General features: G+C 50.8%; 2 protein-coding genes across 2 annotated transcripts in view; both read right to left on the bottom strand.

Annotated features, from left to right (window-relative positions):
- Positions 1-18,641: 18,641 nt before the first annotated feature.
- Positions 18,642-19,231, bottom strand: TRAPPC2L (trafficking protein particle complex subunit 2L). Its single transcript, XM_075543349.1, has one exon. The coding sequence runs from the start codon at positions 19,204-19,206 to the stop codon at positions 18,787-18,789; it is 420 nt and encodes a 139-aa protein (XP_075399464.1). The 5' UTR covers positions 19,207-19,231; the 3' UTR covers positions 18,642-18,786.
- A 594-nt stretch (positions 19,232-19,825) lies between these two features.
- Positions 19,826-26,413, bottom strand: part of PDE9A (phosphodiesterase 9A) — a 135,090-nt gene continuing 128,502 nt past the window's right edge. The window contains exon 19 of the mRNA XM_075542903.1: positions 19,826-19,879. Within this exon, the coding sequence (XP_075399018.1) occupies positions 19,826-19,879 (54 nt within the window). The remainder of the gene's footprint in view (positions 19,880-26,413) is intronic.

The raw sequence follows: 26,413 nt of genomic DNA on the forward strand, positions 1-26,413 counted from the left end.
AGACAATCACTAAATGCCAGTTCTCTGAAGAGCCCATTAGTTAAATGACCAATTCCCCAAATTTGCTTGTTTTCTTGCACTAATTTGTTTTCGCTGCACAATTGTAATTCGTGCTCATACCAGCATCTAGGGGCTCTTCATTTCATTTCTGCACGAGCCCCCGGAGATGGAGGGCCATAGAGGCAGGGTTGCCAAGGGCCTCGCAGAGGGTGTCATGTTGCTACAAAATCATATAGGATTTATTAAACACTAGTATCAACAAGTGAAGCTATTGTTTCTTAACACATCCTCCACCTAGGTTGAGCCATTTCTGAAGGCAGTGTTTCTTTGTCTCTAATCCCCGCAAGTTCTGTGCTCTTCCATTTACACCGTATCAGAGTGGCAGTTTACCATCCTACTGGACTCAAACTATGTTCCTTTTAACTGTTCTTTGAGTTTGGGGCACTGTTCTAGGGGACCCCACATTCTAATTTATGACACCCCCCAACTCACTGCCCTCGAGTCAATAGTGACTCATAGTGACCCTATAGGCCAGGGTAGAACTGCCCCTGTGAGTTTCTCAGACTGTGACTGTTTGTGGAAGCAGAATGCCCTGTCTTTCGTCCCTCAGAGCGAACTGGTGGTTTTGAACTGCCAACCTTTCAGGTTCACAGCCTAGCTCGTCACTACTATACCATCAGGGCTCCTAATATGTATTTTATAAAGACCCTTATTAAATCTTAGACAGGACCAAGACAAGGCAAAGACAAATCATCCAGATGAGGGAGACCATCAACATGTGACCATAGTGGGGCCCGAAGGCTGTGTGGCTCTGTTGCTCATTATAGAAGGTGGAGAACAAAAGAAATCCATCACAAAATCACCACGGGTGATGCATCAGTTCATCAGCCCCGCAGACAGAGTGCAGAGAGGAAGAGGGCTCATGATGGTTTATTTAGAAGTTTATAGATTAGCTCAAAGCCCTCAGGGTATGGCTCCTGACCATGTGGCCTGGGTATCCTGGTTTACACAACAGGCACACCTGGGCAAATCCCCACAGGTGAGACTGCTGCTCCCTGGACTAGCTAGAGCAGTGGTAATAATCCACTTTCAAACACATTCTTCCCAAGAGCATGGATTTTTTTTTTACATCGATGATGAGGTGTCAGAATGAATTCAATATACTCACCTTCCTGACATGATCGCCGAAGACAAAATGGGTGCATAAGCAAATGTGGAGCAGAAAGCTGATGGTGCCTGGCTATTGAAAGATATTGTGTCTGGGGTCTTAAAGGCTTGAGTTAAACAAGAAACCATCTAGCAAGGAAGCAACAAAGCCCACATGGAAGAAGGACACCAGCCTGTGTGATCATGTGGTGTCTATGGGATCAAGTATCAGAAGTTCAAAAACTGGCAATCAAATCAGTGTTAAGAGGCATCGATGTAGTGGAGACCCAAAACAAACCTGTCAGATAATTGGACAGTCCCTCTCAGAAGGGCCACATGGACGGGATGAAAAGTCCAGTGTGCAGTACAGCACTGATGAATCACATAACTACCCTCTAGTGCTTTAATATTTCCTCCCTTACTACTATGGTTTTTATTGGTTTTACTACATTAACCATGTCAGATTTGCATATGTTCATCTATATTTAAGATTGTTTGATACTTATAGAAAACCCTTCAGAAATAGGAGTAATGGTCCCCTGAGGGTATGGGAAGAGGGGAGGGAGAAGGTAGGGGATGGGGAACTGGTAACTTTGATTACTGTGTAATCCCACTCCATGGGATCTAACTGTAGGGAAAGGATAGGTAGGATTGTGTAAGACATGGCGTGGTAGTTATGTGATCTGGTGTCAATTTGAGACTATTACGAGTGAAGGGGTGGATTTAGCCTGTCAATCAGATTGCAGCTTGATGACCTCATTTGGAGGCACTAAGGAGACAAATGGCTCATTGGAGGGGGGACACAGACACACTCCCTGTGAGATTCCTCTTGGGAAGATGCATGGAGCTAGGCTAGAGCCCTGGAGCTGAAGGAGCCACATAGAGACGCCTGCCAGCACTGAGATGCTCCCACTGCCACTGGATCCACAAGACCTCCCACACACTGGCCTGTGATAATGCTGTATTTGATATCATTGCATGTGTTCCTCACAAGAGGAATTTGTAGATTGGTATTGGACATACGGGCTAATATCAGACTTATGGACTTGATCTGGACTTGGCTAGGATGTTTTCTCAATATTCAATTGCTTTTGTATATAAAGTTCTCTCCCACACACATATGTCTATGGATTTGTTTCTCTAGTCTACCCTGACCAACGCATGTAGCAAAAAAAAAATCCAAAACCCCAAAACACAAGGGTTCCTGGAGGTAGGTTGGGGAGGAAGGGGACAAAGGGGAGCAGATATCAAGGAGTTCAAGAAGAAAGAAAATGTTTTGAGACTAATTGTGGTAGCAATTGTATATGAGGGGTGTACCCCCCAAAACCTGGACAAAAGCTCCACTGGGTGGAGCTTTCACACTATGCATTTTTCCCACTAGGCAAGCATTGAGTAACTCACTCTGAGTCAGTGCACCCAGTGGCATCACCTGGGAGGGTTCTCTCTGGTTGCAGTGAATTCTTCGTACAAGCAGTGATGGCTGATTTAAGAGAACAGCATGTGGCTGTGCAATTTTGTCTTCTGCTCAGGAAAAATGCTTCAGAAACTGTGTGACACTGAACACAGCTTACAAGGACAGCGCTGTGGGAAAAACTCAGGTATACGAGTGGTTTTCTAATTTCTAAAAAGGGGAAATGTCAATTGATGACAAACCCCATTCTGGACATTTGCCAACTTGTAGTGCATTTGGAGATCGTTCCACCAGGTCTGACTGTTAATCAAGCTTTCTATTTAGAGGATCTGAAAAGATATCATGACAGTGTGCAACAAGGAAGGTCTGGTTTGTGGCAGACGGGAGACTGTTTTTGCCACCATGACAATGCACCTGCTCTCACAGCCATCTCAGTGCGCCAGGAGGTTTTGGCAAAAAACTGCATGCCTCTCTTGCCCCATGCACCTTACTCACCTGACCTTGCTCAGTGCGACTTCTTTTTGTTTCTGTGAATAAAAAGGGACCTGAAAGGACAGTGATTTGACGATGCAGAAGAGGTGAAGGAAGAAAGCAATGAGGGAGGTGCTGTCAGCCATCCAAACAGATGAGTTTGAAAAATGTTTCCAAGAGTGGAATCACATATTTGACAAATGTATGAAGTATAATGGAGAGTACTTTGAAGGTGATAGGTTGTTTTGTAAAAATAAATTAAATACATAGCTTTAAAAAATATCCATTTTGGGGGGTACCCCCTTGTATTACTGCTTGATGTGACTAAGGTGGAATATTATACTATTTGTAAGAGTTTCCAATAAAGTGTTAAAAAATAATCCAACGGAGGCTGCATTTATGTCAAGACTGAAAATGGAGTTGGGGCTCCCAATGTAAACTATAATCTTTCAGAATCAAGGACTAAGAATGTCAGTTCTAAGATCTTGGAAAAAGCCGTCTGAGGAACAGGCAAGATCAGGGCTGGGGTGACCAGCCTAAGGTTTGCTGGTGAAAGTCTTGTGGGCCTTTGTTATGGGGGAACTTTTCCTTCGACACGTCTTTCCTGGACCTCTTCTCACCCATGCAGCTTCCAGAGCTCTTGAAACTTCTTTCAAGCCCCCACGATAGTCCGATGTCCCTTCAAGAAAATCTATCATGATAGCGCCTTTGGGTCACCCCCTGAACAGTTGTCTGAGTGGACTTTTCTGCTTTGAATTTAAGAGGCTCGGCAGAGTCCCTTCCCTTGGAAGCTACTGTTTTGTTGGGAACTTTTTTGGGAGACACCCTACGATGATATTACTGAGAAACCTTGCCTTCGGCCTTCCCCTGATTATAGGGACAGGTTTACGTATAGTTTGTGTGGAATAAACCTATGCATGTATGTTCTAGAACTCCATTTTCCCTCCTACATAATCTATACTTTATTGATATAAATGTTCACACAAAGTGGCTGATTCGGACGACCTGTCCTAAGTAACCTATTCATGAGACGGGGCAGAAGGGACAGAGAGACTATTTACTGAATGCTCGAATCCAAGAAGATAGACTAGCCTGTGCTCATCAGGTGCTGCCTCCTTGGGCAATAGGTGTAGGGGTGTCTCACAGACAGGGCCCCGTGGGAAGGCACCTTCTGGAGTCGTCTGGCCTATGAGACAGGCATGATGACCTGCTTCTGACTGTTCTCTGTGCACCGCTTTGTCAGTTCATCCTGAATTCTAGCAGGGTTTCAAGGCTGGAGTGAAGGAGCCCTGGTGACGTGTGGTTACGAGTTGGACTACTAACTGCAAGATTAGGAGTTCGAAACCCCCAGCTGCTCAAGAGAAGGAAGGGGCTTTCCACTCCTGTACAGAGTTAGTCTAGGAAACACACACAGGGGGTGCTTCTGTTCTGTCCTATAGGGTTGCTATGAGTTGCCATCAACTTGATGGCAGTGAGTTTGGTTTATTATCTCCGTAGGTGCCGGCTGCCAAGTGAAAGGTTGGCAGTATAACCCTGCAGCTCTGAGGGAGAAAGAGCCGGTGATTCGCTCCTGTCAAGGTTATTGCCTAGGAAGCTCAATGGGACAATTTTGATATGAGTTAAAAATGGACTCAATGGCACCTAGCAACAACCACCATGTGATAGTTAGGTTTATTGTGCTAATTAGGCCAATAGGAACATGTGGGCAGAGTTTAATTAGGTTGCAGATTGATTGGAGGGTGACTGACATAAGTAAAGACAGCTGGCATCCCATCTTCCTCTTGCTCCCTGGTGACTGGACCAGAATGCTGCTGCTTGAGCTAGTTCTCTGTCTCAACCTGTGCTGCACTACCCGTGGGCCAAGCCAACCCGAGGATTGTGTTGCTAGAGCTTGAGGCTCCTTTGAGACCCACTTCGCCATGCTGCTGGCGGGGACCATGCTTGAGTTTGAGGTTGGTGGATCCTGTCGCCTTGAGTTCCAGATCCCATCATGGCCTCCTGTGCTACTGACTGTTGCTGACCCACCCTGCCGTCTGCTGCCTTTGGGCAGACTCTGCCTGTCTTGCCTGAGGGAAGACTCCACTGTCTGCTTGATTGACCTTGGACCCCTGCCCAAGTGAGTTGAAGGACCTTCAGCATGTTACCTGTTCCACAAACGTGAGTTGAACTGAGGCCTCGGTACTGCTGTGTGGACTAGTTACCTGTTATATTCCTTCATGCTGTATAAACCTATCCTCATATATGTATAATCATAAGGGCCCTGGTTTTGTTTCTCTAAAGAATCTGTCTAATACACATCAGCACCCTCATGACAGCATTTTGAGGTACACATATGACATTATATATGTACACATATAACGTACATACTATACAATTGTATACACATTATGAATATGCGTGTGTACACAATATCTATTTCAAGACTTCTACATTAAGGCACGGGCTCCCAGGGTGGTGGGGCAGATGGCAGGCCAGAACTCAGGCAAGATGCCGATGTTACAATCTTGAGCCGGGATTTTCTCTTCTCCAGGAAACAGCGGCTTTTGCTTTTAAAGCTGTCAACTGTTGAAGCGGCCCACCCACAGCACCCAGGGCACATCTTTATTGAAAGCCAACTGACTGTCGGTGTTGGCCCCCTCTACAGAACACCGCCTGTTGGGGACTGACTTGTGGCTGACAGAAACAAGTTCTGCAGATCCTGAGCTCGGAGGTTATAATTTCACACCCCCCCCCCTTAACCTCTCCCCACTCTCTGACCCCCTCCCCTGCAGGCAAAGGACTGCTATTTTGTTATGTTAACAAGGCTGAGTGGGAATACAGTGGATGCACAGGCCATCCCCCCTCAGGTCCTTGCGTGGCCCCACCAGAGACACCTGGTCAAAATGTGCCTTGGAGCCATGCCCAGCATCCTGTCTGTTCTCCCCCCCAAAGCTTCCTTTCAGCCCATCTGCATGCAGTGCCTGCAACAATTTCAGCCGAGACCCGGCAGTGGAGCCAGCAGTGTCCTAGGGCTGCTGTGATCCAAATACACGAGGGGCCTTTCGGGCACAGAACTTTATGTTCTCACCGCTCAAGAGGCTTCCACTCTGAATTCTACTGGGCGCATCTTCTTTGCCTAGTTCATCTTCCAGCAGCTGCTGCTCATCCTCCATTGAACAGACTCATCTTCCTCCATTATCTTCAGACAAAATCTGGCTTCCCTTGTGCCTTCTCTTTTGTCTGCATCAGCACACAGACAAAACCTCCCTGCCTTTGAGTCAGTTCTAACTCAGAGAGGGCACAGCAGAACTGCCGACGTGGGCTTCTGAGATGGTAACTTTTTACAGGAGTGAAAAATCCCATCTTTCTCCCTTGGATTAGCTGGTGTTTTCGAACTGTTGACCTTGTGGTTAGCACCCCAACCCGTAACCACTATGCCACCAGGGCTCCAGACATTCTAAAGTACCTGTCATTTAATTGTTCATCCATCCATCCATCTACCCACCCACCCTTCCTTCCACCTACCCACCAATCCATCTATCCACCCACCCACCCACCCATCCATCCGTCTGTCCATCTGTCCATCCGTCAGTCCACCCATATGTTCACTGGATATCCTTGAGAATGCCTACTCCTGCCAGCACTGACCTGGGTTTCACCGAGAAAGCAGAGACTTTCCCTTCCTGGTGCCCTTCCTTGCCGGCCCCAGCTGGCACAGATCCTTTCCTGAGAGAACAAGGAAGGCAGGTTTGATTATTTTGAAATCGATGTTGTCGGTTGTTAAAGTTTCTGCAATCACCCAATGTGTCTGCCCAGTCTGGTGTGGGGTCCTTGTTATGAAGTCGGCTCAGGAAGCCTGGAAACAGTGGTCTGGAATGCTTGTCACCGCTTCAGTGACCACGTTGACTCAAGAAATTCTAAGTTTATTTTGGCAAGCCCTTGACAGCAGGAAACAAATGGGGCTTGCCACTTCCAAACTGCTTTATAGATTCAGTGAAATATCCAATAAATTATTTACCTCAAACTGTGTGAGAGAAGGGGAACAATGAACAGGTGTTGCAACAGGCCCAGTCATGATTAACACATCTTACAATGACCGAGACCCTAAACCAGAGGTTCTCAGCCTGTGGGTTGTGACCCCTTTGGAGGTCGAATGATCCTTTCACAAGGGGTCACTCAATTTATAAAAGTAGCAAAATTATAGTTATGAAATAGAAACAAAAATAATTTGTGGTTGGGGGCGTCACCACAACACGAGGAAGTGTTTTAAAGGGTCACGGCATTAGGAAGGTTGAAAACCACTGCCCTAAACAATTGAATCAGGCTGCACAGGAAAGCAATCTCCATTTCCCCAGCGGGTTAACAGTTAACAATTGATATCCGCCTTTCTCCAGAGGCTGCCAGACCCAGATTGACTCCACTGCTTATCTGAATGGCCTTCAGAGGGAGCGCATCTCGCTGATTTACGTTTAAAAGCAATTTCTACTGCAAGAGAGGGGGCTGCTGCATCTCTTTTAACAAACAGATCTCACAGACCCAGTCACAAACGATGCCACCTGTCCAGTGTTTGATTAGCAGTGGGCGGACTCTCCAAGCCGCTCCACGCGGGGCCAGTTGGAAAGGCACGGAGAAGAGATGAAAATGGGAGGCAGTTGTTTCGTAACAAATGCAACCAACACCCCACTTACCACCCGCTTTCCCAGCTCATGATTGATTCTGGGTAATCAGACACTTATTATTGTGCACCATCAATCACGGAGCCAATTAAGCTCCCAACTCCCGCTCCTAATCACCGTCTCTTTCAGTGAACTGAAGGGTAGGTTTTTGTCCGTCTTGGTCGGCTGGGCGGGCAGGGACAGCAGAGGGCTCTACTGGGTGGCACAAACGTGGGCCTGGCTTTATTTTTGAGGAGGCCAGTTTCTCTGTCAATATATATGAAGGCAAAACTATTCCACTGCCTAGAACATTGGGAAACATGGCTCTGTCTAAGGAGCGAGCCAGCCTAGCCAGGCATGGGAGCCAGCGCTGTGGTTAAAACTTGAAAACATCCCATTTTTGACCTGGTCTACCGTGATTCCCAGGCCGTCAGTGCTGCTTTTTTGCCTATGATATCCCATTATCATATTAGATGTGGTTTTCATTAGAGAAGAAGAGGGAAAATGGTAAGGCAAAAAAGAAAAAATCACTTGCAGTTTCATCCATGAGTAACCTACTGGGACTATTTTTCCTCAACAAAATTAGCAAGCATGTTGTATTTGCTCTGCCCAATCTAACACTACTTAATGAGTTTTTTTGTTTTTCCTAATCAAATGAAATGTCCTCGAAACACATGATTGTCTGTTCCGGCTGTAACTCTTATCCTAGGGCTGGGCCTTGGTAAATCGGAAGTTTCTCCCATTTGTCAGATGCTGGTGTCTGGCCCTCCCGGGAGCCTGAAAGCTCCAATCTCCTTTAACCTTCTTGGAACATTGAGTGGCCGGTCCTTCTGTCCTCACCCCCTCTGTCCACTTGAAAGGTCAAATATGGCACTTTTAACTAGCACTTGGGGCTCAGAATAAAGTTTTGCTCTCATTGTTTGCAATCCTCACCACCGGACCAGTAGGTCACACCATGCTAAATGGAGAAGAGGTGGAAGCGGTCAAGGATTTCGTCTTGCTTGGATCCACAGTCCATGCGCATGGAGGCAGCTGTTGAGCTCAACTGACGCGTTGTATTGGATACGCCTGCTGCACGAGACCTCTTTGAAGTGTTGACGAACAAGGGCGTCGCTTTGAGGACCAAAGCGCGGCTGACCCAAGCCTCGGGGTTTGCAATCGCCTCACACACCTGTGAGAGTTGTTCAATGAATAACAATGAATTGATGCGTTGACTTGCGGTGCGGGAGATGAATATTGAAAGTAGCACGGACTGCTAAAAGGACAAACAAATCAGTCCTGGAAGAAGTACAGCCAGAATGCTCCTTGGAGGTAAGGATGGCGAGGCTTCGTCTTACACATTTGTCACGTTGGACTTGTCGTCCGAAGACACCAGTGCGTGGAGAAGGACATCATGCTTGGGAACGTGGCAGGGCAGGGAACACGAGGAAGACCTGCGACAAGATGGATCGGCACAGTGGCTGCGTCATGGGCTCAAGCATAAGAACGACTGTGAGGATGGCGCCGGACCTGGCAGTGTTTCCTCTTGTTGAGCAGAGTTGGAATGGGTCACTATGGGCCAGAACCGACTCGATGGCGCTCCACAACAGCCAACTGATGGTTTGTGAAATACCCTTTCGCTTCGGGAGCACCTACAGGTTTACAGAAACACGGTATGGAAAGTAGTTTCCATCTGCCCCCCCCCCCCCGCCCCTTTCTCCTGCGCAGTCTCTCCTGTCATTAACAGCTTGGATTTCTGTGGCCCAGTTGTTACAATATTGACGGCATCCATGCCTTCTTAGTAACAGAGGCCGTTGTTCCCAGTAGCGGTCACTCTTTGTGTTGTAAAGGAGTCCTGGTGGTATAGTCTGTTATGCATGGAGCTACTCTCCGCAAGGTCAGCAGTTCAAACCCACCAGCTACCCTGAGGGAGAAAGATGAGGCTTTCTGTTCCCGTCAAGACAGACAGCCTTGGAAACCCAAAGCGGGCGGTTCTTTTTCATCCCACTCAGGGTCACGATGAGTCAGCATCGACTCCATGTCAGTGAGTTTTCTTTGCATCATGTACAGTGTGAGGGTTTTTGACGAATGTATCATGTCGTGCGTCCATCTGTACAGGGTTCTGCTGAATGGTTTCAGTGCCCTCGGAATGCCTGCTGTCCCACCTACTCACCGTGCCCTCCACCCTTGAAGTATGGTCTTTCCTAAACTGTAGTGTAGCTGGCATCACACCGTGTGCAGCTTTTCCAGCCTGGCCTTTCATGATCTGTTGTTACTGTGAGGCACCGCCCCTCTGGTCCCCCCTCACAGCGACCCTGTGGAAGCAGAATGAAGCGTTGCTTGGCCCTGCACCATCCTCAAGACTGTGGTTATGTTGGAGCCATGGGTTCAGGAAAAGGCACGAGAAATCCATCTCATTGAGAGTTTTCCTCTTTTTTCGCTGCCTCTCTACTTCACCACGCAGGATGTCCTTTTCCATGACTGTATCTCCCCTGGCAACACGTGCGAAGGACACAAGACAGAAATCTCCCCATCCTTGACTCTGAGGGGCATTCTGCCCATCCTTCTTCCAAGGCTGATTCGCTGTTCTCCTGGCAGCCCCTGCTGCTTTCAGTAGTCTTCACTAGCACCGTCCTTCAAGGCCACGGGCCCTTCTTCCGTTTCCCTTGTTCATGGTCCAACTTTCGCATGCAAAGGCGGCGAAGGAGAATACCAAGACTTGGGTGACGCGCGTCTTACCCAGAGTGATGTCCTTGCTGTTCAACACAGCAACACACACGTGTCTCTTTCCTCCGTGTCTTTCTGTAGCTTGGCGGCTTGTTTCTTCTCACTGCTGAAGACGATGTCATCGGATGGCTGTTTCCCAGCGTGCTCATCGACTCAGCTATTGAAGGACGTCTTGGTTTGCTCATTTCAAAGCATCCCTTGATCCTACACTTTTGCTGCAAGGTTAATGATCTCAAAGACCTTTCCGTGTTTTCTAATAAGCACCTCTTCTTGCTGGCTGGGATGACCTGAACTGTCAGTACTGACGAGAGAGCTGACACAGCCTCAGCTAAGGATGCTGGGTAACCTCCCCGGGGATGGCACAGAGGTTTGAAGTTGAAAACCTTCGATGGGGCTCCAGGGCCACAACGTCAGCATACCACGGCAACGATGGAGCTCCGCACTGTCCGGAGGGTGTGACCTGACCATGAACCCAGGTGCTTCCTGCGCAGAGAGCAGGAAGAAGGACAGGGCTGGGTGGTTGCTAGCTGACCTTGACTTTGTCCTCTGCCCATGGCAACCGGACCCCACACGCAATGGAACGAACAGCTCTGTCCGTGGCAGACTGTTGTGACCCACGGGGTGTCTGTCGGCGGAGTTTCGGAGCTACATTGCCAGGCCTCCCCTGCCGGTCCCCGGAGGCGGTGGTCACAGGCTTCTAGAAGAGGTGGGAGAACGGTTTCCGTTGTGCTGGTCAGTCACACTCCTCCGCACTGCGACAGAGTGGGCAAACGGCCACAGAGCTGTACAATTCCTCTCACCATGGAGTGGAGAAGAGGTTTCTACCCATAGAATCTGAGCGTGACCTCGTGACTGACTTTGACCCCTGGGCTGGAATAAAAGACGGTGCCTAGGGAGACGTGGATAGTGCTGGGCATTGGGCCCGGCTGCTGGGAACTGTTTGAGACCACGTGACTGGGCCCTGGGAGCCTCCCACAGGATGAGAGGCTCATGTGGCTGAAGCTCCAGCTTCCCCTGTCAGCGCGACCTGGGAGGGAGGCCCTTACACACAGATCACTTCCCACTTCCCACTCTGACCCAAACCATCTGCCTAGTCAAGCCAGAAAGCCAGGAGCAGGCATACGTCTTGGGTTTGTAAGCTGCTGATGCAGGGATGGTTTGTCGCGAGGCAGGCAGGGGGGAAGTGATACATTCTCCATTCACACCCAGGGTGTCCCCGGCCCGGCCTCACGCTGCTGTTTCACCACGCAGATGACCCAACGGTCATGCGTGCTTCCTGTGAGCCTTCCTTCCGGTACCAAGAAGGCTTCCCTGAGATCGGGAAAGCTGGCTATCAGGGAGCTGAGCTGGATGGCCAGTGGCCGTCTGGAGTCTGGCCATCCTGGGAGTGGCAAATTGAAGGGAGAGTCTAGACAAGGACATCTTGCCTTTGGTAAGCAGAGAGGTCAACAGAGAGGAGGGAGAAGGTCAGAGGCCTGCATGGACCACCAGCAGGGATCAGGAAGCTGGTGCCTGGCTGGGGGTGCTTTGTTCTGGTGTACCCTCGGTCACTGTGGCTGGTACCCACTCAACAGCGACGCATAAGGACACTGGTGCTTCCTCCTCACTCATGCCGCCCCCTCCCCTCTCATGTCACAGGGCACCAGAGCCAGAGCCTTCCCTCCCTCGGTCCTCTCAGAGGGGCCTTGCTGACTGTGTCTCTGCACTCTGAGCCTTCTGCTCTCCTTCTGGGCCAGGGACCCACCCTTGCCATCCACCTTTGCCATCCTCCAGCGTCTATCATTGTGGTGTCATAAGGCTGGTTTTCACTGCCTCTGAGTCATTTCTGACTCATAGCAACCTCAAGAAAGCAGTGTGTCAGGGTTGTATCCTCTGACCGTACTTATTCAATCTGCATGCTGAGCAAATCACCAGAGAAGCTGGATTCAGCGGAGACTGTGGCACCAGGACCGGAGGAAGGCTTCTTAGCCATCTGCCACATGCAGATGACACTGTCTTTCTTGCTGAAAGAGGAGGACTTCGAGCACTTGCTGATGAAGATCAAGGATTGCAGCCTTCAGGGTGGCTTACAGTGCGATGTAAAGAAGACCCAAATCCTCACGACTGGACCAAGAGGTCACACCATGGTACATGCAGAAGAGATGGAAGGTGTCAGGGTTTTGTCCTGGCTCCCCAGTCAGTGCTCACAGAAGCAGCAGGACACATCACATCAGACAAATCTGACGCACAAGATCGAAAAGCCAGGATGTTACTTTGAGGACGAAGGTGCGCCTGACCCAAGCCAGGGCATTATCCACTGTGACAGGGGGACATCGAATAAGGGAGACTGAAAAAGAATCGGTGCATTTGAATTATGGTTCTGGAAAAGAATATCAAAAGTACACGGGCTACCAAAAGAACAAATAAAACTGTCTTGGGAGAAGTACAGCCAGAGTGGTCCTTAGAAAGGCCAGGATGGCGAGACTTTCTTTGTCCCAGGTATTTGGACATGTTCTCAAGAGAGCCCAGTCCCGGGAGAAGGGTATCATGTTTGGCAGAGTAGAAGGGCAGCACAAGAGAAAAAGACCCTGACAGGTGTGGGCTGCCGCGGTGACTACTAGTGACTCACACACGGCCACCACTGTGAGTGCGGCAGGGGCCCACGTGTGTTTCCTTCTGTTGCACACGGGTGGCTTTGAGTAGGACCCTACTCGTGGCATCTAACAACAACAACAACAACAACAACATGATGCTGGGGGCTAGGCCATTGGCATTAGCAGCAGGGTCGCCCATGAGGGACAGGTTTCAGGGGAGCTCCCAGACTCAGACAGGTTAGGACAAAAGATTTGGGCCTCTATCCCCGCAAATCAGCCATTGGAAACCCTGTGGATCTCAGCAGAACGTGGCCTCACCACTTGCTTTGGACCTGTCACTGAGAATCATCACTGGAGGAAGACATCACGTCTGCGGAAGCGGAGGGCCGGGAGGGAGAAGGAGACCCTCAGTGAGAGGGGCTTGGTATCAGCCACATGACCATGCAGGCGATTGGGAGGGGTACAGGCTGGGTGATGTGTCATCCCAGAGGACGTGCGTTGTCACGCACGAGTCGCAGTCTATTCGACAACAGCCAGGGATTGTCCTCCTTAGAAACTGGTGCATTGTGGGAGCCCTTTCAAGAGCAAGCCCCAAATCTAGAGCCACACTGCAAGCTTGACCGGGAGATACATACCAGCAACAGCCTGGCATGACCATGCCTCAACTCCTGGGGTAGCAGCAGACCCAAGGGGGGTACCTGATGTGCCAGGTTGAATAAGTGCCAGCATGCACTTGACCCACATGGTTTCATGTAGTCCTCCTAGCGGCCACGGGGGTAAAACCAGAAGCTGGGAAAGGAAGGCTGTTTAAGAGTTAGTTACCAGTTCACACTCAGTGGAGGAATCTGGGAGGACTCAGACCGGATTCTGCAGAATGGGCCGCCTCAAGGTGGCTCTCTTTCCAGGCTGCACAGCCTGGAAGCATCGGAGCAGCCATGGCCACAGGCCCACAGGCAGAGGGAGGGCTGCTGGGGGAGGCAGCCTGGGGCTGTGCGAGCCAGCAGGGCATTCATCCGAGTGAAGGCTGACCTGGGAGGCAGCAATGCAGCCACAGAAGCGGCATTCCTGTGTGGCGCCTCTGATCCCAGCAGATGGCCTACCCTGTGCAGCCTGAGAGCGTGGAGGAGGGGGAGGGAGGGAGGGTGTGGACTAAAGGTCCTTCTTCCTGGTCCCTGCAGTCCTGAGGACAAGCATTTGCTCAGCCAGCCGCCTCTCACATGTCCTCCTGTTGTGGCCTGGTTGGTACAGCGAGTGCATTTTGGGATCCTTTTGTAAATTCCCTTCTGAGAACAACAGTTCTGGTCAGAGCTCTCCCTGCCCTGAATGCTCGTGGGATGTTGCCGGAACCTGTGACGCTGCAGCCTGCTGCTCTGTAAGGGCTGGCTGGCCGCTTCTGTTGGGCCCTCTCACTTGGCCGCTTGATCCCGCCCACTTTCACTCTCTCCCAGCTGGGGCTGAGGAACAGAGCCAGGGACAGGTCTCCACCTCCTTCCAGTCTCCTTTCTATCAGCTAGGAGTGAATCTCATGATTAATATGTGCACACACACACACACACACACACACACGGAAATGTGCACACGCACTGCGTTAGTCTAGATAGACTAGAGAAACAAATTCAGACACTTATGTGTATAAGAAAGAGGTTTATATATAAGAGCAGTTGAATATTGAGAAACCATCCCAGCCCAGTCCAGATCAAGTCCATATGTCCAATATTAGTCCATATGTCTGATACCAATCTATAAATTCCTCTTTAGGCTCATGCAACACATACAATGATGCCAAATGCAGGAAGAAAGATCACAGACCTGTGGGTGGAAGTCTTGTGGATCCAGTGGCAGTGGAAGCATCTCAGCACTGGCAGGGGTCTCCACAGAACTCCATGAGTCTTGTCAGCCGCAATGTCTCCCAGGGAGTGAGCATGTGTCTCACCTCCAATGAGCTATTTGTCTCCTTAGCGCCTCCAAATGAGGTCATCAAGCTGTGACCTGATTGACAGGCTAAACCCCACCCCATTCACGCTTAAGGTTTAAATTGACAACAGATTATGTAACTACCACAAGCACCCAGTTGCCATCAGGGTCACTGGTGTGACACTGGGCTTGTGTTGAGGATGTCAGGATGCAGAAAAAGCTCTTATGCCCACATCGATCTCCCACTTTGGACACCAAAATCTTTCCAAGAAAGTCACGTTCGTGGGCATGTTTCATTCTGCTGTGCATAGAGTCATTGTGAGTCAGAATGGGCTAGTTGGTGTCTAACAACAGTGTCTTTAAAACAAGATAATAGTGATTTATTTTACTTACAAAAGTAAAAGTGATCATGGTTGAAATTTTGGAAACTACAGGACAAAAGAAGAAGAAAATAAAAACATGTACATCACCATGAATTTGGCTTTGCCCTCCGCTTCTGGGGAGATCATCTGTCTCATAAATCCACTCATTGCCACCGAGCTGATTGCCATCGCTCATTGCCATCGCAAACCCAGAGGGCAGGGTAGAACTGCCCCTTTGAGCTTCCTGGTGGTTTTAAACTGCAGGCCTTGTGGATCACACAGCGCAATTCAGAAGAACACCACCAGCAGGGTTCCCTCAAACCCCATAGGACTGTCTTTGTTTAGAGCAGAGCTGGCCTCCTGGCACCTCAGGGTGGAGCCATCCACACACAGTAGGAGTCTTGGGAGGGCGGGTGCAAAGGACCAAGCCTTCACGCTAACAGCAATTTTGGTGGTGACTCCACTAGGACATCCTATGAATTCAGCAGAAGCATCGTGTGCAGGAAAGGCAAATCCCTACCCAGTCAGTGTCGATTCCAGTGAGAACCAAACACTGACGGCAGTGGCCTGCGCAATCCGCCTGCCACCTGGTTGATCTCCCCAGAGTGGTCCCCTGCTTGGACTCAGTGTTGGTCTCTGCTGCTGGCAGATGAGGCACAGAGTGTGGCACAGCCAAGTCAGCCTTGGTGAGCGGAAGTCCACGTGGTCAAGCTCATGCTTAGCCTCCATCTCACCCGCCAGGGCCACTCTTTCCATGGGCCCGTTGGGCAGTGACATGAGTGGCTGAGGCACCTTGGGGAAAAAGGCCTCGTCGACGATATTCTGTGTCCAGGGGAGGGCACGAGAAGGCTCGTGTTTGAGACCTTCGCAGACCGTGTCCCTGCTCCCAGTGGAAAGTTGGAGGGTGGTCTGGGGGATTCCTGACTTTGTAGTTGATGTCAGAAGTGAGGCTAAGTTTGGGCACAGGGTTACCCACCAGCTGTGTTTGGGCTGGCATCACAGTTCGGTCAAGGAATTGAGATGCGAAGGGTTGACTTTGGGTTGATGATGGCCCAGCTTTGGCTTGCCTTGGCTATGGTTGAGCCAACAGCACCCTCAGGTGGACAGGTTTGCCAACAAAGACAAAAGCAAATAGTACTTGATCTGGTGTGTCCAAGGGATAGCCACCCATTGCAAGATGCTTCCTTCTTCCCGTGTGCCCACTAGTGTCTAAGGCTTTCAAAAAGGAATGAATCCTTCCTGTGTGGCCTTGGGTCACCTAAAGCAGTGGTTTTCAACCTGTGGGTCTCGACCCCTCTGGGAGTCAAACAACCCTTTCACAGGGGTTTCCTGATTCATAACAGTAGCAGAATTATAGTTATTAAGTAGCAATGAAAATAATTTTATAGTTTGGGGGGTCACCATAACATGAGGGACTGTGTGAAAGGGTCACGGCATTAGGCAGGTTCAGAACCACTGCTCTAGGGGAAGACTCTCCCTTGCCTCGCTCGGTTCTGGTGGCCCCACACATCCCTTGGGGTGCAGACACGTCTTCACCAGGCTGTGCACCCTCTGTTTCCGTGCCTTTTCTCTCTCAAGCCACTCACGCTGGCTTAGGCCCCACCCTACTGTAGTACGACTTCATGTTAGAACATGACATCTTCAAACTCCTTTTCCAAACAAGGTCCTGGTCCAGTCACAGGTACCGGGCATTAGAACATCAATATGTTGTTTGGGAATAAAATCCAAGCCATCGAGTTGATTATGACTCACAGAGACCCTACCGGACAAAGCTGAACTGTTCTTTAGGGTTTCTGAGACAGGAAATCTTTTTTTTTAAAACAATGAAACGGAACTAAACTAAGCTTGCTGTCTTGGAGTCGATGCTGACTCTTAGCGGCCCTCTGTGGGCTTCCAAGGCTTTCACTGTTTAAGGGAGCAGAAATCCCAGAAGTTTTCCTGTGGAGCCGCTGGTGGATTCGACCACGTGGATCACAGGAGCCCACTTCACTACCGGGGCTCCTTACTGATTATCTATTGAAAGAAATCTTATATTAAGTCCTAAACAGGACAAGGGCAAGACAACGGCAGAAGCATAGCAGGGACTAAATAATTATGGGAGTAAATAGCCTCATCTTGTTTCTGCAGAGTGGCTGGTGGGCTTGACCCACCAACCTTGTGATTAGCAGCCCCCTTCTTAACGCATGGCACCAGCACAAGTCAACCCCAAACAGAAAGCATCCAGAGCGGATGCCTTTTGCCTGAGGGAAGGCCCTTCGAGGAGGATGCTCCGGCTTGGGAAGATTCCTCTACCAGGGACATGAGGGCTCCGGGAGGAGGTGAGGCAGTGGTGGGCGCAACAGGTCCGGTCAGCATTTACCGGCAGGTCCTTTGTGCAGGGCACCATGCTGGCTGCTGAGGGACACAGGCATGAGAAAGCTCATTGTCTTGCAGGACACGAGGCAAACTCTGCTCACATTTCAAGGCACGCCGTCTGTCACAGGCAAAGGAAGGCCCACCTTGCCCCACCAACTCCCCAAGAATCTGTGGGACCCGCTGCCCTTCATTATCAGCTTCCCCTCCTGGCAGAAAAGCAGACCTTGGGGAAATCCACACTGAGACCCAGGAAGACACTGAACCTCCCAACACACTCATCTGGCCCCCCTCTGAGAGACTTGTCAGGGGCTTGGTGGAGAACTGCCCTTTCCAAAATCCAGCGAGAGGATTTTCTCTCTCCTATGTAAACAGATTACAGTTAAGACCTTTAGATGCTGTTCTACTAAAAAAAAGTCCACCCACAGCCCTGTTGGCAGGAAAACACAGCAAAGCCTTCTTGTCTCGCCCATCTGCCCACCATAGCGCCCCCTTCAGCTGCACCTGGGGTGGGCACCCAGTGCAGGCGCTGCCTTTGAAGTGAAAGTGGAATGGGGTGCTTTGTGAAACCGGAGAGTCACACCCATGCGGGCGTGCAGGTTCCGACTCTCGACCACCTAAAGGGCAGAATGGGGCTGCTGACCAGGGTTTCCGACATGACCTGGAAGCTTCCTGGGAGTACACAGCCTTGTCTTTCTCATGCGGGGCAGCTGGCAAACCCGTGAACTTGCTGTGACCTTGCCATCGCACTACCGGGGCATTTTCTGTGAACGGATGTTTGAGATGAAATATTTTGTACGTGTCAAATCCCAGGGTCGTGCAAATGGTTGGAATGCCCAGGGACCAACAGCAAGGTTGGCGATTGGAGTCCACCCAGCGGTCTGTACCCTGAAGGCCTGCTGATCCACTTACAGGGAACCGCCCGTGGAGAGCCCACGGCTCACACTTCCAGTCTGACATGGGTAGGCTCACCGTGTGTCAGCTTCAACTCAAGGGCAACTGGTGGTAGTTTATTTATTTATTTATTTTTTTCAGGCTTCAGAAAACATTTAGTGTCTCGGTGCAGAGGCCGCGCCATCTGCAGGCACGGTTGCCGCTGCACCTCATGATACGCAGACGTGCACATCCGTGTGCACAGACGCCGCTGTCGCTCACAAGCCACTACGCGGGCACCTCCGTGGCTCACGCTGCAGTGTGTCCAGGTGCTGCGGCCTTGCTCAGCACACCTGTGTCATCATGGACGTCACAGTGCTGTCGAAGGCCCTGGAGTGAATGCGGTCCCCGGGGTTGTAGAAGGGGTTACACATGACGTCGGTGTAGGAATTATGCAGCTTCCGGAACATACTGCGGATCTCGTTGTCCCTCAGCGCCGTGTTCGATGAGTCTACCACCATCACAAACTTCACCTTGGAGTTGGTCACGTAGCCGTCGACCTTGTAGTCCTCGGTGGGGTAAAGCAGACCCAGGTAGAGCTCCCTCTGGTCTACTAAGGCCTTCCCCAGTGCTGAGATCTTCTCGTCCACCATGTCCAGCGAGGTGTGCACCATGTAGTGGAACTTCAACTCGTTCTCAGTGGGAATACTTCGGATGTAGAGGGGGTAATTTTCCTTGGCGATCACAGCGATGCACACCGCCATCTTGCGAGGCTGGCGGCTGCGTCATGTGACCGGTGGTAGTTTATTGAGGTATAATCTTCTAGCCATTAGTCCTTACATGGTATCTTACAATTCTAGACTCTCTGCCTCTGGCTACTATCCCATATTAGAGAGACTTCTCTGTCGGGCAGGAGCCCTGGCGGTGCAGTGGTTACACATTGAGCTGCTAAACGCAAGGTTAGCAGTTCAAAACCACGAGCAGTTCCCCAGGGGAAAGACAGAGCTTTCTACTCCTGTCAAGAGTTCCAGTCTTGGGGACTCAAGGGGCCGTCACTGTGGGTCGGTATCGATTCAATGGCAGTGGGTTTGGTCTGAGTTTTGGTGTCTCTGCTACGCTAATGGACGGGATGAAGGTGGGATGAAAAGGCCTGACTTTCGTAGAAGTGTGAACCCAAGTCACACTCGTTGTTTCCTTGGGCTTTGGTCTGCTAAAAGACAGAACCACACCTTCCTCAAAGCCGCTCCTCTGCGTAGAAGAGCCGCCTCAAGGACCAAGGCATATGAGGGCCATCGGCAGAAGAGCACGCTCAAGATCTCTGTAGTGGCGGAGGCTGAGAACAAGGGCACCAGAGAGACTGTGGCACTGAGACCGTGGGACAGTTCAGAGGAGCAGCACCGAGACTGAGACTGTGAGGTCGAGCGACAGGCGGACTTCCTGGCCCATGGAGTCAGAGGTCAAGAGTCTGAGAGGTGAGCACAGGATAGTCTTGGCTGCTGGCTGAGGAGAGGTGCTACTGTGTATCAATGACTGCGTACTTGTATCCTTACTGTTTCCTGATCCTGACTTGTAGTACCCTATTAACTCGCCCGATAAGCCCCCTTCAATGTGAGGATCATCTCTGAGTTCTGTGTGGCCACTGCCATGGATTTTGGAACCCAGACCGTATCAAACCTCTAACTTATGGTAATAGGGCAGCTAGAGGTGGCTGGATATGACTTGCATCAGGCTGCAGAAAAGCCCCCTAGCCAGCCTCCTACTTCACGGACCAGCACCCAGTGCTGCATGGACACATTCCTGCTGGTCACCTGCATGCCCAGTGCCTGGAGGGTCCCTGGCCCCATGTGCCAGTGTGCGAGGTCCCATGTGAGAAGCTACCAGGACACTCAGGGAATGGGGTGGAAAGCCTGGCCACTGCCCTGGTTTCTAAAGGAGGCTGCTCACGGAGTCCATCTGACCACATGGGCTGGCACGCAGGCCAGGATGTGCTGCAGGAGCTGCCAAGTTTCTCCGCAGGGCTTTCACTGAGGACTTTTGGTTGTTGTAGATCATGCTGTTCCAGGACTTGGCAGGACCCCATGGGCCCCCGGGCATAGGAGGAAGCTGAGATGTGTGCGCACAGGAGTAGGCGTGGCTGCATGTAAATGTGTACCTAAGTCTCTGTGTGTGTGTAAGTCTGTGCACGTGAAATCCAGGAAGGCCAGCACAGAGTCTGCTAAGGGGGTGAAGTGCGGTGTTATGGTGCCAACAGCGAGACACTCACCTCACTGATAGGCTGAAGGCTTCAAACCCCCGAGAGGTGACACAGCCTGGACTTAAGGCACTTGCTGGTGAAGATCAAAGACTGCAGCCTTTGGTGTGGATCACAAAGAAGACAGGAGACTGCACAATTGGACCCGCAGGTAACATCGTGTTACAGGAGAACATAGGTATTGAAGTTGTCAAGGACTTCATTTTATTCGAATTTACTCAATGCTCATGGAAGCAGTGGGCAAGAAATCAAAAGGTGCATTGTGTTGGACAAATCTGCCGCACAAGATCTCCTTAGAGGATTAAGGAGCGAAGATAGCACGTCGAGGACCAAGGGGTGTCTGATCGATGGCCTCGTTTGCATGTGGCAGCTACACACAAATAAGGAAGACTGGGGAAGGAAGAAGGGATGGATTTGTGGTATGCGGGGCTGGCAAAGGCTACGGACAGTGCCACCGACTGCCCGCAGAGCAAACAAACCTGCCTTCCAGGAAGCACATCCTCCTTAGAAATGCCGATGGTGAGACACTGTCTCACATGCTTTGGACATGTTATTAGGACGTACCAGTGCCCAGAAAAGGACATTAGGTTTGATAAATCGGACGGGCAGCAAAAAGAGGCAGAGCCTCAAGGAGATGGACTGACACACTGCTGCAGTAGTGGGCTAAAACACAGCGACATTTGTAAGGATGACACTGGGGCGGGAAGTGTTTTGCTCTGTTTTGTTTCAGGTATTGCTTGAAGAATTCTTTTGCCAATGGGGAGAGAAGATGGAAAATCTTTGGATTTGAGGCTCATGTGCATCTGTGCCTGAACAAGTGTTACCTTTTGGTTATGTGGTCATTTCAGCAACAAACAAACAAACAAACAAATACAAATAAAAAACCAGGAAGGGAGAAGTAGAATTCAAGGCTACTGTCCACATTGGAGAGTCTGGGGGTGGAGTGGTTATGCGTTGGGTAGCGCTCTGCGTGGTCGCCCATTCTAAACCACCCGCAGCTCTGCAGGAGAAAGACTGGGCTTTCTACTCCGTGAACAGTTACCGTCTCAGAACCCCCGAAGGGGTCCCTGTGAGTCAGCGTTGACTTGATGGCTGTGTGTTTGGCTTGGAGTTTATCCATATTGGGCTGGATTCAAGAAGAGATGGAAAATTTTACAGATCAAAAAATGAATTATTCAAAGACGGGAAGTAATATTCTAGTATTTGCCGAGAGAATAACTGCTTAGAGGAAACGGAAATGCAAACGAAATGCCCACAAAGCTCAGATTATGCAAATAGCCCTTAAAGGTCAGTTTGAAGAGTAAGGAGGCTCTTTGAGGAGGCTATCTTGGTCCTAGAAGGGAACGGAGCTGGTGCCCATGCCCCAGGGTCCCAGGGACGACAGTCAGCTGCCTCTTCTTGGCCCTTTATATAAGAGTCATTGAGTGGTGTGCACTTGGCTGCTAAGTGAAAGGCTGGAGGTCCAAACCCCTCCCGCGATGCCTTGGAAGCAAGGCCTGGTGATCTATCTTCCAAAAGTCATGCATTGACCACCCCAAGAAGCACAGTTCAGCTCTGACACGAGTGTTGTTGCCGGGAATTGGAGACACATGACGGCAACTGGTGGGCGTTTAAAGGCGGGCTGGCGGAGGGATGAGTGAGAGTTCAAGTGTGGGGGAACCTTCTGGGCAAAAATTGAAGCTTTGTCCCCAACAAACTGTCCCGGCATGACTTTTGTTGGTCCAGCGACCCTCAGAACGCCCCAATACATGCACCAAAGAAACCTCCAGACAAAGGCAGACAGAAAGGGTAGCTCTCCTGTCCCAAGATAGAGACGGCTAAGGGTGCTAAGAGAGTGGGTCTCTTGGAGCCAGAAGATGATCTGGACAGGAGCATGCCAATCATGACCTGGGTTCAGCTGCCCTGGCCATGTGATATAGTCATGCTGTCTGACATGCACTGCCCGTGGTATGACCGTATCATCTCATCCCCATGTGCCCCAAAGTCCCATCAGCACAGGGCTCAGGCAGGCCTGAGTCTGTGCGCTCCCGGCACCATCAGACGCTTCATGTTGCGTGGAAGAGGGGGAGATTCGAGTGTCCTTGGGCCAGCTGTTCTAAGACACATCAGAGACAAAAACACAGCCGCCTTCGACCCCGAGTGAAAACCGGGGGCTCCCGTCTGGTTTATCCAAAGCCCCGACTCTGGGATACACAGCCCTGACAAAGAAAAAGGACAGCCCCTGCTTCTGTATAAGAATATATTATTGAAAAGACAGTTTAAAAATAAAAATTCTGTACATTGCCATGCCCCCCTGCACCCCTGCCTGCCCACCCACCCACTCTTCTTCTGTATCAGTGAGTCAAATGGGCTTAGAAAACGGGGTCTTGTGGGTTCAGAAGTGGAGAAAGGGTGTCCCTCGGCTGGGGGAGGGGGGTCCCACGAAGTGCTGATGGCCCCGCCAGGAGATTTCCCCCACGCCCTCTGCTTCCTTCAGGCACAGTCTGTGGAAAGAGGCAAAGAGAGGGCTTGTTGTGGGAACAGAGCTGTGGAGACAACACTGCAAATGTCACAGAATCACACACACAGCGCTTCGCCACACGAGGTCGTGGGACATATTGTGGAACACGTTTTGGAGCCCAAATAAAGAGCTTTCCATCTTGCTTCTAGGCCACTCAAAAATAAGATCTGATTAAAATACGCAGCTGGAATGCACTGTTGCTTATATACAGTTCTCGGCGGTGCCATATCAGAGCCTAAATCCCAACAGCACTTGGCTTGTGGTCTGCCGAGGGCGACCGTGGGAGTCTTGACCTACATTCAGGCTGCACTTGTCCTTCCTGACCATTAACCGGCCTGGTGGGGGCTCTGCCCCAGGAGGAGTGCACGTGAGAGCAGCCGACAGGTCCCCAGGGAGCCCGGGGAGGGGCAGGGTTGCCCCGAGGCTTACACAGGGAGCTGGAGGAGCTTGCCTGGCATGTTCTTAATGATTTACCGAAAATAGCCGCGCACGATCTAAAAGCTGGGGTCCTGGGGGCTCTGTCTCAGGGTCGCATGGTCACCAGTCCAAACCCTGATGACCCCACAGTCTCACAATAAAACTTTTCCTGTGAACTTTTTCATCTGCGATGGTGTAACCGGCCCTCTCCCTGATTCTGAAGTCTCGCAGGTGACAGTGATGAAGTCACCGGCCACCAGTCATGGTTTCATGCTGACTTTCCTTTGTCCCCCCTCATCTGTAAGAGCCCCCTGGCTGTGAATCAGCCGACTCCGCGTTGGCCTCTGCACTGATGGTCATTGTCCTGTTCTAGGCTTAATAAAAGGGTCTCTACAGACTAGGTGGGGACCCCTGGTGCTAGAGTGGGTGGTGCATTAGGCTGCTCACGGCAAGCAAGGTGAGCAGTTTGAAACCACCAGCTGCTCCTCAGGAGAACGACGAGGCTTTATTCCAGGAACGAGTTACCATCTGGGAAGCCCACAGGGCCAGGCCTAATCTGTTCTATGGGGTCGCTGTGAGGCAGGATTGACTCGATGGTGCTTCATTCGTAGAACCTGTTTGAGTTGGGGGTATGCATGTGCATGTGTGTCCTTTGTTCTAGAACGGTACAGTCAATGAACTTGGCTGTGGAGAAGTGCCTCAGAAACAAGGCCTGGCAATCTGCTTCCCCATCACGAGCCGCTGAAAACCTAATTCTCCTCTCACAGACATGGGGCTGCCAGGGGTGAGTGCAGTTCAGTAGGAACCGGCTGCTTTACCCTCGTGTACGTGGCAGGCTCTGTACTCATGCGTAACAATACTGCTGTCAGGTGCTGTCCAGTGTAAACCCCACGGCATTTTTTGGGCTGAGATCTTCACTAGCGCAGACCTCTCGGTCTTTCTCGCCGGGCGATCTCAGACTGCCAACCTCTCAGGGAGCAGCGAGCACTTGCCCACTGAGCCACCAGGGCTCCGTCCCGGTGACAACCATGCTGATAGTCTTACGTCTAGTTTTGAGATTAGGAGTCTGAGGCTCAGAAGGCTGAAGGCACAGACTAGGACCCTAAGCTTGGACCGAGAAGAGCTTGAAAATCCGGCTTTGCTGCCTGCCAGTGTCCGACCAGCTTCCCTTGTAAAACCAGAAGCTAGTTTTGTCCCGAAACTCACTCGCTGCCACTGAGTTGGTGCCAACTCACGGCGGCCCTACAGGACAGGGCAGAACTGCCCTCGTGAGTTTCCAAGATGGTAACACTTTATGGGAGTAGAAAGTCCTGTCTTTCTCCCTCGGAATGGCTGTGGGTTTCGAACTGCTGACCTTGCAGTAAGCAGCCCAACATGTAAACACTTCCCACCAGAAGTCATCCCCCCCCCTTTTTTTTTTGGCCTGGGAGGCTGTGCAAACTAAAACCCAAACCCAAACCCAAACCCACTGCCATTGAGTCAGTTCTGACTCACAGCGACCCTACAGGGCAAGGGAAAATGGCCCCTGTGGGTTTTCAAGACTAACTCTACGGGAGTAGAAAGCCCTGTGTTTCTCTCTGCTCCTAAGATGCTCTCAAGCGATCCTTTAGGCTCATGAGTCATTGTCCTTGGCTGCCACGAGTCCCAAACATAGTAGAACGAAACCCCGCCCAGCCCAGTGCCGGGACTAGTTGTGGGACAGACCATTGCGATCCATTGGGTTTTCTCCAATGGGCTGATTTTCAGATGGAGATCACCAGGCCTTTCTTCCTACTCTGTCTTAGCCTGGAAGCACCACCGAAACTTGGTTAGCATGATAGCATCCCCGCGCCTCCATCAGCAGATGGGTGGTGTCTGCTCATGAGGTGCACTAGCCTATCCGGGAGTCCAACCTGGTCCAACAGCATGGAATTGGAGAGGTTGGCCATCGGTCTACCAGTGAACCACCACGGAGGTCAAAGGCTTGTGTGTCGCGTCACTTTATTTCATGGCGGTCAAGTGGGCTTTGCTTTGACATCCCAGGGATTCAGTGAAGGGGTCCCCATTGGAAGAAGGGCTTTAGACATTTCCGTTACACTTAATAGACACAGAGTACTCTCTTAAGAATAGCTAGTCATTCAAATTTCCTTCTGTTGTGAAGTAAATTGGGCATCCCCAAATCTGTGCTGTGGGTCCCAAGGACTCTGCTGGCTCTAAGGCATCTGGTGGTGCAGCGGCCAAGCGTGCCGAGGCTGGCAGAAAGGCTGAACGAGGTGGCAGCCTCCATGCGGGTGGCCGCGCAGGAGGCCCTGAGGGCAGCTCTGTTCCATCACAGGGAGTTGCTTGAGTTGGAACTCAGGCACACGGTAGCAATGTCCACAACCACGTAGTAGTCAAAATCCCCTGAGGGGATGGGTTTTCTTTGTGATGCTCAAAGCCACACTCTCTGCCATCGAGTCGATGCAGACTCATTGTGGACCCCTGTGGGTTTCTGAGACTGGAACGGTCCATGGGAGTAGAAAGCTCTGTCTTTCTCCCTCAGAGCTGCTGGTGGGTTCGAACTGCTGACCATGAAGATCGCAGCCCAAGGCATAACCTCTATACCACCAGGCCTGCTCCTAGTGAGCTAGTGTTAGTATGGAGAACGCCTGAAGTCAATCCCCTTTGAGACACTGAAGAGCAGGTTCGGCAAGCAGCCAACAAGCAGGGATGGGGAAGACAGATGCTATGTCACGAGAAGATACACCGGGAACCCAGGAATAGACGTGGGAGACAGAGGCCATCCCCCAGAGCGGGGACAGAGACTAAAGTTTGAGAAAGTAAG

Source organism: Tenrec ecaudatus, chromosome 2 (assembly GCF_050624435.1).
Source record: "Tenrec ecaudatus isolate mTenEca1 chromosome 2, mTenEca1.hap1, whole genome shotgun sequence".
Classification (NCBI taxonomy): Eukaryota; Metazoa; Chordata; class Mammalia; order Afrosoricida; family Tenrecidae; genus Tenrec; species Tenrec ecaudatus.

What these genes read in the sequence shown, in the direction of transcription:
- TRAPPC2L (XM_075543349.1), bottom strand. Translation starts at nt 19,206, where the DNA reads ATGGCGGTGTGCATCGCTGTGATCGCCAAGGAAAATTACCCCCTCTAC.